The 11580-nt window shown below is 54.1% G+C and overlaps 1 protein-coding gene across 4 annotated transcripts; it reads left to right on the top strand.

Annotated features, from left to right (window-relative positions):
* Window positions 1–1837: 1837 nt before the first annotated feature.
* AGPAT1 (1-acylglycerol-3-phosphate O-acyltransferase 1) lies at window positions 1838–10960 on the top strand. Of its 4 annotated transcripts, none has more exons than XM_086870795.1 (7): window positions 1838–1919; window positions 4800–4989; window positions 6614–6747; window positions 7943–8118; window positions 9012–9107; window positions 9198–9270; window positions 9808–10960. In XM_086870795.1, the coding sequence occupies exons 2-7, from the start codon at window positions 4805–4807 to the stop codon at window positions 9942–9944; spliced, it is 801 nt and encodes a 266-aa protein (XP_086726921.1). In that variant the 5' UTR covers window positions 1838–1919; window positions 4800–4804; the 3' UTR covers window positions 9945–10960. The 4 variants fall into 4 exon arrangements, with proteins under 4 accessions (XP_086726921.1, XP_086726918.1, XP_086726920.1 ...); XM_086870792.1 differs by having other exon boundaries at window positions 9803–10960; XM_086870794.1 differs by having other exon boundaries at window positions 9198–9587; window positions 9707–10960.
* Window positions 10961–11580: the final 620 nt, after the last annotated feature.

Raw genomic sequence — 11580 nt, 5'->3', positions numbered from 1 at the left:
GGAATTTTCAAGGAATTTTTGGCAGGAATTTTGGGGGGATTTCATCAGAATTTTGGGGAATTTCGGGCGGGAATTTTGGGGGGATTTCATCGGAATTTTCAAGGAATTTTTGGCGGGAATTTTGGGGGGATTTCGTCGGAATTTCGGGATCGTTTCTGGGTTTTTTTATGGGAATTTTTTTGGATTTTTTTTGAGGAATTCTTGGTCGTTTTTTGGGAGGTTTAATCCGGATTTTGTGGGAATTTTCAGGGAAGTTTTGGGGTTTTTTGAGGAAATCTTTTCAGGCATTTCCTCGGGAACTTCTGGGGGTTTTTTCTTTCAATTTTGGAGATTTTTCATTTAATTTTGGGGGATTTTTCCTGGGATTTTTTTGGAAATTTTCCTTTAATTTTGGAGGCTTTTTCCTTTAATTTTAAGGGATTTTTTAAAATTCTTTTATGATTTTTCTTTAATTTTTGATGATTTTTTTCTTTAGTTTGGTCGTACTTTCCCTTTAATTTTGGGCTTTTTTCCTTAAATTTTTGGATGGTTTTTTCCTTTAACTTTCCAGGATTTTTCCTTTAATTCTGGAGTCTTTTTCCTTTAAGTTTTGAGGATTTTTCCTTTAATTTTTGGGGACATTTCCTTTAATTTTCCAGGATTTTCCCTTTCATTTGGGGCTTTTTTCTCTTTTAATTTTGGGTTTTTTTTTTTCCTTCAACTTTCAGTGATTTTTTCCTTTAATTTGGGGGATTTTTCCCTTAAATTTTTGAAATTTTCGAGGATTTTTCCCCAAACTTTGGAGCAATTCCCAGCGTGGATTTTTGGGGTGGTTTCCTCCGAATTCCGGGGATTTTGGTGTCTCCCAGGGAGTTTCTCGAGGCTGCTGGGGGAACTTTTTGGGTTCCTTTCCCTCATGTCCCGACCCCAAATCACACTCAGGGCAGAGACGAGGGGAGGTTTTATTTTTGGGGTGAAATTTGGGCTTTTTTTTCAAACCTTCCCCAACCCAAAAATCTCACCTGAGGGGGGAGGGAAGAACAGCAGGCTGGGACCCCCTGAGATCCCCCCGAAAACACCCAAAAAAACCCCAAAAACTCCCTCAAACCCCTTCAGACCCCCCAAAAACACCCCCAGACCCTCCCAAAACCCCCCAAATCCCTCAGAGAACCCCCCAAAACTCCCTCAGACCTTCCCAAACCCCAAAACTCCCCCAGACTCTCCCAAACCACCCCCAAATCCCTCAGAGACCCCTCAAAATCACCCCCAGACCCTTCCGGGGCCTCCTCAAAGCCCCAAATCTCCCCCCGCCCCTCAGAACCTCCCTTGGACACCCCCTCAAAATCCCCCCGAGACCCCCCAAAATCCCCCCGAGACCCCCCCAAAATCCCTCCGAGACCCCCAAAAACCCCCCAAATCCCGCCCCTCGCCTGCACAGGTGTCCGCAGCGGCCGATCACGGGAGGCGGGACGGCCGCAGCCGCCGCCGCCATCGCCGCCGCTCCTCCCCTCAGCGCCGCCCGCCGCCGCCATCTTCTCCTTCCCCTCACACCATCTCCCCCCGCCCCTGTCAATCAAAGTGCGGCGCTGCTATTGGCTCACATCAGCGAGGATCCGCCCGCTGCGAAACGCGATTGGCTGTCGGGGCTCCGCTTCCACCGGCTAGCTTTTGATTGGTCGCTCCGCGTTGATGGGCATAACGCTTGTCCAATCAGCAGCGCGGGGTGGGACGACACCCCGGCGCGTTGCCGTGGCGACGCGCTGGTTTGGCGGTTTATTTTCCCGCCCTTTCCTCGTTACCCCGGCAACCACGCACGGCCCCGAGGAGGGGGAGGGACGCGCCGCGCGCGGCGCTGATTGGACGAGGCGGTTGTCAATCAGTGACGTCGCTTCCGGCGCCGGGACGGGCCCGCGCCGCCGCCGCAGCCGCCGCCCCTCCCGGTACCGGCGGGGCCTGAGGGGATTTTGGGGGTCCCGAGCGGATTTTGGGGGTCCCCAGGGGGTCCCGAGGGGTCCCGGGGGCCGCGGGGAGGGGATGAGGCCGCTGGAGGCTCCGGGGATGCGCTGGGGCCGCCCACGGGGCCGCCCCGCCCGGCCCCGCCCGGGCCCGGCCGAGCCCTGAGGGGAGGGAGGGGCCCTGAGGGAGATCGGGGGGAAAATGAGGAGATTTTGGGGAAATTGAGGAGATTTTGAGGGGAAAATGAGGAGATTTTGGGGGTTCGGGATGAAATTGAGGAGATTTTGGGGGTTCGGGATGAAATTGAGGAGATTTTGGGGGGTTTGAGGGGAAATTGAGGGGATTTAGGGGGTCTTGAGGGGATTTTGGTGTAAAAATGAGAGATTTTGGTATAAAAACGAGGGAACTTGGGGTGAAAATGCGGAAATTTGGGGTGAAAATGAGGGATTTTGGTGTAAAAATGAGAGATTTTGTGGTGAAAATGAGGAAATTAGGGGTGAAAACGAGGGAATTTAGGGGGTCCTGAGGGGATTTTTTTGAGTTCTGAGGGGATTTTGGGGTGAAAATGAAGACTTTTGGTATAAAAATGAGGGAATTTAGGGGGTCCTGAGGGGATTTGAGGTAAAAATGAGAGATTTTGGTGTAAAAATGAGGAATTTTGGGGTAAAATGAGGAATTTTGGTGTGAAAATGAAGAAATTTGGGTGGTCCTGAGGGGATTTTGGGGAAAAAATGTGTGATTTTGGTGTGAAAATGAGGAATTTTGGGGTGAAAATGAGGGATTTGGGGGTGAAATGAGGGAATTTTGGGGTGAAAATGAGAGATTTTGGTGTAAAAATGAGGAATTTTGGGGTGAAAATGGGAGATTTTGGGGTAAAATGAGGGATTTTGATGTATAATGAGGGATTTTGGGGGGTCCTGAGGGGATTTTGGGGGTCCCCAAGGGTAATTTTGGGGTGAATTTCAGGTTTTTTAGGATTCCTCACCCCAAACTCCACAGAGGAAACAATTTGGAGACTTTAAAGTTCAATTTTGGGGCAAATTTCAGATTTTTAATGAATTTTTTGGGGTTTTTCTCCACCAAATGGACAATTTAGGGTCCCAAGGTGCAATTTTGGGGCAGATTTGGGTTTTTCCATGGAGATTTTTTTCACTTTTTCCCCTAAAAGGACAATTTAGTGTCTCAAAAATGCAATTTTGGGGCAGATTTTGTGCTTTTAATGATTTTTTTTTTCGTTTTTCTCCACAAAATGGACAATTCAGGGTCCCAAGGTGCAATTTTGGGGCAGATTTGGGATTTTCCACTGGGGTTTTTTGGGATTTCTTCCCAAAATGGTCAATTTAGGGTCCCAAGGTGCAATTTTGGGACAGATTTGGGGTTTTCCATGGAGATTTTTTAGACTTTTTCTCCAAAATGGACAATTTAGGGTCTCAAAATCCAATTTTGGGGCAGATTTGGGATTTTCCACTGGGGTTTTTTGGGATTTCTTCCCAAAATGGTCAATTTATGGTCCCTAAGTGCAATTTTGGGCCAGATTTGGGTTTTTTTACCGCGTTTTTTCCCAGAAAAAGCACATTTTGGACTCTTTAAGTGCAGTTTTGGGGCAGATTTGAGGTTTTCCCCCGGGATTTTTTTATGATTTCTCCCCGAGCCCCTTCCAGAACCTTCTCTCCCCTCTCCAGACACGATGGAGATGAAATTTGGGGCAGATTTGGGGTTTTTTATGGGGATTTTTTTGGGATTTCTTCCCAAAATGGTCAATTTATGGTCCCTAAGTGCAATTTTGGGGCAGATTTTGTGCTTTTAATGATTTTTTGGGGGGTTTTTCTCCACAAAAGGGACAATTTAGGGTCTCAAAATCCAATTTTGGGGCAGATTTGGGATTTTCCACTGGGATTTTTTTGGGATTTCTTCCCAAAATGGTCCATTTATGGTCCCTAAGTGCAATTTTGGACCAGATTTGGGTTTTTTTACCGCGTTTTTTCCCCGAAAAAGCACATTTTTGACTCTTTAAGTGCAGTTTTGTGGCAGATTTGAGGTTTTCCCCCGGGATTTTTGTGTGATTTCTCCCCGAGCCCCTTCCAGAAGTTTCCCTCTGCGTTTGCAGGCGCGATGGAGATGAAATTTGGGGCAGATTTGGGGTTTTTTATGGGGATTTTTTTGGGATTTCTTCCCAAAATGGTCCATTTATGGTCCCTAAGTGCAATTTTGGACCAGATTTGGGTTTTTTTACCAAGCTTTTTCCCAGAAAAATAATAATTTTGAGCTTTTAAGTGCAGTTTTGGGCCAGATTTGGGTTTTTTTACCGCGTTTTTTCCCCGAAAAAGCACATTTTGGACTCTTTAAGTGCAGTTTTGTGGCATATTTGAGGTTTTCCCCCGGGATTTTTTTATGATTTCTCCCCGAGCCCCTTCCAGAACTTTCTCTCCCCTCTCCAGACACGATGGAGATGAAATTTGGGGCAGATTTGGGGTTTTTTATGGGGATTTTTTTGGGATTTCTTCCCAAAATGGTCAATTTATGGTCCCTAAGTGCAATTTTGGGGCAGATTTTGTGCTTTTAATGATTTTTTGGGGGGTTTTTCTCCACAAAAGGGACAATTTAGGGTCTCAAAATCCAATTTTGGGGCAGATTTGGGATTCTCCACTGGGTTTTTTTGGGGGATTTCTTCCCAAAATGGACAATTTATGGTCCCTAAGTGCAATTTTGGGGCAGATTTGGGTTTTTTTACCGCGTTTTTTCCCCGAAAAAGCACATTTTGGACTCTTTAAGTGCAGTTTTGTGGCAGATTTGAGGTTTTCCCCTGGGATTTTTTTATGATTTCTCCCCGAGCCCCTTGCAGAAGTTTCCCTCTGCGTTTGCAGGCGCGATGGAGGTGACGGTGGGGACGGCGGCGCTGGCGCTGGCGCTGCTGCTGCTGCCGCTGCTCTACGAGCGCTGCGGCTCCTTCCGCTTCTTCTGCAAGATGGGCTTCTACAACGGCTGGATCCTGCTGCTGGCCCTGCTGGCCATCCCCCTCTGCGCCCTGCGGGGCCGGGACGTCGAGAACATGAAGTGAGAACCCGTTCTGGGGAGAATTCCGGGCGTTTTGGGTCATTTGGGGTCATTATGTGTCACTATGGGTGAGATATGGGTCAGTTATGGGTCAGTTATGGGTCAGTTATGGAGGGATTTGGGGTGGTTTTGGGGGGATTTTGGGGGTTTTGGGGTTCCTGGCCATCCCCCTCTGCGCCCTGTGGGGCCGGGACGTCGAGAACATGAAGTGAGAACCCGTTCTGGGGAGAATTCCGGGGGTTTTGGGTCATTTTGGGGTCATTATGGCTCATTATGTGTCACTATGGGTGAGATATGGGTCAGTTATGGGGTGATTTTGGGGGGATTTTGGGGGTTTTGGGGTTCCTGGCCATCCCCCTCTGCGCCCTGCGGGGCCGGGACGTCGAGAACATGAAGTGAGAGGGGGTTTTGGGGAGAATTCCGGGCATTTTGGGTCATTTTGGGTCATTATGGCTCATTATGTGTCACTATGGGTGAGATATGGGTCAGTTATGGGTCAGTTATGGGTCAGTTATGGGGGGATTTGGGGTGGTTTTGGGGGGATTTTGGGGGTTTTGGGGTTCCTGGCCATCCCCCTCTGCGCCCTGCGGGGCCGGGACGTCGAGAACATGAAGTGAGAGGGGGTTTTGGGGAGAATTCCGGGGATTTTGGGTCATTTGGGGTCATTATGGCTCATTATGTGTCACTATGGGTGAGATATGGGTCAGTTATGGGTCAGTTATGGGTCAGTTATGGGGGGATTTGGGGTGGTTTTGGGGGGATTTTGGGGGTTTTGGGGTTCCTGGCCATCCCCCTCTGTGCCCTGAGGGGCCGGGACGTCGAGAACATGAAGTGAGAACCCGTTTTGGGGAGAATTCCGGGCGTTTTGGGTCATTTGGGGTCATTATGTGTCATTATGTGTCACTATGGGTCAGTTATGGGTCAGTTATGGGTCAGTTATGGGGGGATTTTGGGGGGATTTTGGGGGTTTTGGGGTTCCTGGCCATCCCCCTCTGCGCCCTGCGGGGCCGGGACGTCGAGAACATGAAGTGAGAACCCGTTTTGGGGAGAATTCCGGGGGTTTTGGGTCATTTGGGGTCATTATGTGTCAGTTATGGGGGGATTTGGGGCAGTTCTGGGGGGATTTGGGGCAGTTTTGGTTTATTTAGGGCAGTTTTGGGGCGATTTGAGGAAGTTTTGGGAGGATTTGGGGCAGTTTTGAGGCAGTTTTGGGTTATTTGAGGCAGTTTTGGGACGATTTGAGGCAGTTTTGGGTTATTTGGAGCAGTTTTGGGACAATTTGGGGCAGTTTTGGGACGATTTGAGGCAGTTTTGGGATGATTTAGGGCAGTTTTGGGACGATTTGGGGCAGTTTTGGGGGGATTTGAGACAGTTTTGGGTTATTTAGGGCAGTTTTGAGTTATTTAGGGCAGTTTTGAGGCAGTTTTGGGACGATTTGGGGCAGTTTTGGGACAATTTGAGTCAGTTTCAGGATGATTTAGGGCAGTTTTGGGACAATTCGGGACAGTTTTGGGACAATTCAGGACAGTTTTAGCTCAATTCCCCAACCCCAGAGCACTCGTGTCTATCCGTGGGGCGCTGTGGGTCCCGCTATGGGGCTGAGCCCCCCAAGTGTGCCCCACAGGATCATCCGGGGGCTGATGCAGCACGTCAAGCGGCTCTACGGGATCCGCATGGAGGTCAGGGGGGCGCACAACTTCCCCCCACGGCAGCCCTACGTGGTGGTGAGCAACCACCAGAGCTCGCTGGACCTGCTGGGTACGGGGCTGCCCCATAGATCCCTGCCCCACACATCCCTGCCCCACACATCCCTGCCCCATAGATCCCCACAGAGCTCTGGGCTCACAGACTGAGCCAGCCCTACGTGGTGGTGAGCAACCACCAGAGCTCGCTGGACCTGCTGGGTACGGGGCTGCCCCACACATCCCTGCCCCATAGATCCCTGCCCCATAGATCCCTGCCCCACACATCCCTGCCCCATAGATCCCTGCCCCATAGATCCCTGCCCCACACATCCCTGCCCCACACATCCCTGCCCCACACATCCCTGCCCCATAGATCCCCACAGAGCTCTGAGCTCACAGACTGAGCCAGCCCTACGTGGTGGTGAGCAACCACCAGAGCTCGCTGGACCTGCTGGGTACGGGGCTGCCCCACACATCCCTGCCCCATAGATCCCTGCCCCACACATCCCTGCCCCATAGAGCTTGGACCCACAGATCCCCATAGATCTCTGCCCCATAGATCCCTGCCCCATAAATCCCAGCCCCATAGATCCCTATAGATCCCTGCCCCATAGATCCCTGCCCCACACATCCCTGCCCCATAGATCCCCACAGAGCTCTCGGCTCACAGACTGAGCCAGCCCTACGTGGTGCTGAGCAACCACCAGAGCTCGCTGGACCTGCTGGGTATGGGGCTGCCCCACACATCCCTGCCCCATAGATCCCTGCCCCACACATCCCTGCCCCATAGAGCTTGGACCCACAGATCCCCATAGATCTCTGCCCCATAGATCCCTGCCCCATAGATCCCAGCCCCATAGATCCCTATAGATCCCAGCCCCATAGATCCCTGGCCCACAGATTGCTGCCCCATAGATCCCCATAGATCCCAGCCCCATAGATCCGTGTTCCCCCCATCTCTCCCTTGTATATCCCTGCCCCGTAGATCCCCGCCCCACACATTCCTGCCCCATAGATCCTCGATCTCACAGGTGCCTGACCCCATAGATCCCCAACCAACGGCTGCCCCACAGATCCCCAAACTCCCCTCAGCCCCACAGATCCCCAAACTCCCCTCAGCCCCACAGAACCCCAAACCCCCCTCAGCCCCACAGAACCCCAAACCCCCCTCAGCCCCACAGAACCCCAAACCCCCCTCAGCCCCACAGATCCCCAAACTCCCCTCAGCCCCACACGTGCCCCACACGTGCCCCACACGTGCCCCACAGGGATGATGGAGGTGCTCCCCGACCGCTGCGTCCCCATCGCCAAGCGGGAGCTGCTCTACATGGGCGCCGTGGGCGTCGTCTGCTGGCTCGGGGGCATCATCTTCATCGACCGCAAGCGCACGCACGACGCCATCAGCGTCATGGCCGAGGCCGCCCACACCATGCTCAGCCAGGACGTGAGTGGGGCTGGCTTATGGGGCAGTTGTGGGGCGGTTATGGGGTGCTATGGGGCAGTTATGGGGTGCTATGGGGCAGTTATGGGGCTGGCAGCATCATGGCCCACACCATGCTCAGCCAGGACGTGAGTGGGGATGGCTTATGGGGCAGTTGTGGGGCGGTTTTGGGGCGCTATGGGGCGGTTATGGGGTGCTATAGGGCAGTTATGGGGTGCTATGGGGCGGTTATGGGGCTGGCAGCATCATGGCCCACACCATGCTCAGCCAGGACGTGAGGATGGCTTATGGGGCAGTTGTGGGGCGGTTTTGGGGTGCTATGGGGCAGTTATGGGGCGCTATGGGGCAGTTATGGGGCGCTATGGGGCAGTTATGGGGCGGTTTTGGGGTGCTGTGGGGCACTACGGGGCTGGCAGCGTCATGGCCGAGGTCGCCCACACCATGCTCAGCCAGGACGTGAGTGGGGATGGCTTATGGGGTGCTATAGGGCAGTTATGGGGCGCTATGGGGCGGTTATGGGGTGCTATGGGGCGGTTATGGGGTGCTATAGGGCAGTTACGGGGTTCTATGGGGTGGTTTTGGGGCGCTATGCGTCCGCCAAATGTCAGGCAACGTTCCACCCTCACTGCCACCGCTGTGGGGCAGCCCCAGGGGCGCTATGGGGCAGCCCCACACCTCTCTGTGCCCCACAGGTGTGGGTGTTGATGCTATGGGGCAGCCCCACACCTCTCTGTGCCCCACAGGTGTGGGTGTTGATGCTATGGGGCAGCCCCACACCTCTCTGTGCCCCACAGGTGTGGGTGTTGATGCTATGGGGCAGCCCCACACCTCTCTGTGCCCCACAGGTGTGGGTGTTGATGCTATGGGGCAGCCCCACACCTCTCTGTGCCCCACAGGTTCGGGTGTGGGTGTTCCCCGAGGGCACGCGGAACCACAGCGGCTCCATGCTGCCCTTCAAGCGCGGCGCCTTCCACCTGGCCGTGCAGGCCCAGGTATGTGGGGCGGCCGTGGGGCGGCCGTGGGGCAGCCGTGGGGCAGCCGTGGGGCAGCAGGAGCCTCCCTGAGCCCGTCCTGCCCCACAGGTGCCCGTGGTCCCCATCGTGATCTCGTCCTACCAACACTTCTACAGCAAACGGGAGCGCAGGTTCACGGCCGGTGAGGGGGGGAACTTGTGGGGCTGGGGGGAACTTGTGGGGCTGGGGGGCACTTGTGGGGCTGGGGGGCACTTGTGGGGCTGGGGGGGACGTGTGGGGCTGGGGGCACTTGTGGGGCTGGGGGGAACTTGTGGGGCTGGGGGGGACGTGTGGGGCTCAGGGGGGTTTGACATGGGGCACAGGGCGACTTGTGGGGCTGGGTGTTCTATGTGGGGTGAGCTCTATGGGGCAGGGTGCTATGGGGATCTATGGGGCAGGCCGCTATGGGGCAGGGCTCTATGGGGCAGAGCTCTATGGGGCAGGGATCTATGGGGCAGGGCTCTATGGGGCAGGGATCTATGGGGCAGAGCTCTATGGGGCAGGGCTCTATGGGGCAGGCCGCTATGGGGCAGGGCTCTATGGGTTAGGGCGCTATGGGGCAGGGATCTATGGGACAGGGCTCTATGGGGCAGGGCTCTATGGGGCAGGCCGCTATGGGGCAGGCCGCTATGGGGCAGGGATCTATGGGGCAGCCCCCGACCCGCGCCCCCCAGGGCAGTGCGTGATCCAGGTGCTGCCGCCGTTGGCCACTCGCGGCCTGGGCCCGGCCGACGTCCCCGCGCTGACCGAGCGCGTCCGCGCCGCCATGCTGGACGCCTTCGACGCGCTGTCGGCCGAGCTGCGCCCCACAAGTGACCCACAGCGCCCCACAAGTGACCCACAGCGCCCCACAAGTGACCCACAGCGACCCACAAGTGACCCACGGAGTGACCCACAGAACCCAAGTGACCCATGGAGTGACCCACAGAGCCCCACAAGTGACCCATGGAGCCCCACGAGTGACCCACAGAGCCCAAGTGACCCATGGAGTGACCCACAGCGCCCCACAAGTGACCCACGGAGCCCCACGGCCACCCAGAGGGACCAACAGAGCCCCACGAGTGACCCACAGAGTGACCCACAGCACCCTACAGCCAACCAGAGTGACCCATGGAGCCCCACGGCCACCTGGAGTGACCCACAGAGCCCCACAAGTGACCCACGGAGCCCCACGAGTGACCCCCAGCGTCCGGCGCTGCCCCAGAGTGACCCACAGATCTCCACGGTGCCCCACAGGGGGATCCTGCAGTGACCCCCGGCCCTGCAGCCCCACGGCGGAGCCGGCAGTGGGGCAGGGACTGACCCCCAAGTGGGGAGAAACTGAGGCACGAGTGGGGCAGGAACTGACCCATAAGTGGGAACAAAGTGACCCCCAAGTGGGGCCCGAACTGACCCCCAAGTGGGGCTTGGACTGACCCATAAGTGGGGTCTGGACTGACCCATAAGTGGGAACAAAGTAACCCCCAAGTGGGGCAGGGACCGACCCCCAAGTGGGGAGAAACTGAGGCAGGAGTGGGGCTGGGATTGACCCCCAAGTGGGGCCGGCTCTGACCCCCAAGTGGGGCCGGCCGTGACCCCCAAGTGGGGCCGGGAGCGCCCCACAGCCGCCCCCTTTGTGCCCCATAGCGGGACCAGGCTGTGCCCCACGGCCGGGGGGGCGTGGCCGATGCTGATTGGCTGCTGCAGCCAAGCCCCGCCCCCCTCCTGGAGCCCGGGTATTTATTGGGGGGTGGGGGAGGGGAGGGGTGGGGGAGGGGCGCGGATTTTGCCAAATTTCCCCCGGGGCCCCTCCCCCGCTTTTAATAAAACCCCTCCCCCCACCCAGAGGAAAATCGGTGTGGAGTGACGTCATCAATATGGGGGTGACGTCATCAAAAGGGGGAGGGGCTTGGGGTGGGGGAGGGGCTTGGGGCGGTCGGGGTTTGGGATCAAAAAAACCCAAAACTGCCCCAAAAAAACTCCAAAAAAATCCCAAAAAAATCTCCAAAAAAAGCGAAAAAACCGAAAAAAAAATTTTCAAAAAACTGCAAAAAAAATTTCGCAAAAAAAAACCACAAAAAAAAATCCCGAAAAAACTCGGAAAAATCCCCCAAAAAATCAGCAAAAAGTGGGGAAAAAAATGACAAAAAAATATGGAAAAAAATCGCAAAAAATTCGCAAAAAATCCCCCAAAAAAATCGCAAAAAAAATTTCCAAAAAAATCCTGAAAAAATTGAAAAAAATCCTAAAAAATTCTCCAAAAGAATCACAAAAAAATGGCAAAAAAACCCGAAAAAAATCAACAAAAAATCCCAGAAAATCTCTGAAAAATTGCAAAAAAAATCAGAAAAAAAATGGCAAAAAAATGGGAAAAGATCCCACAAAAAATTGGAAATAAATGGTAAAAGAACGGCAAAAAAAGGCACAAAAAAAGGCACAAAAAAAGGCAAAAAAAATCACCAAAAAATTTAAA

The sequence above is a fragment of the Cyanistes caeruleus genome, chromosome 33 (assembly GCF_971803275.1).
Source record: "Cyanistes caeruleus chromosome 33, bCyaCae1.hap1.1, whole genome shotgun sequence".
NCBI classification, from domain to species: domain Eukaryota; kingdom Metazoa; phylum Chordata; class Aves; order Passeriformes; family Paridae; genus Cyanistes; species Cyanistes caeruleus.
The sequence above is the reverse complement of the archived record's forward strand: the minus strand, read 5'-3'. Positions and strand labels throughout refer to the sequence as shown.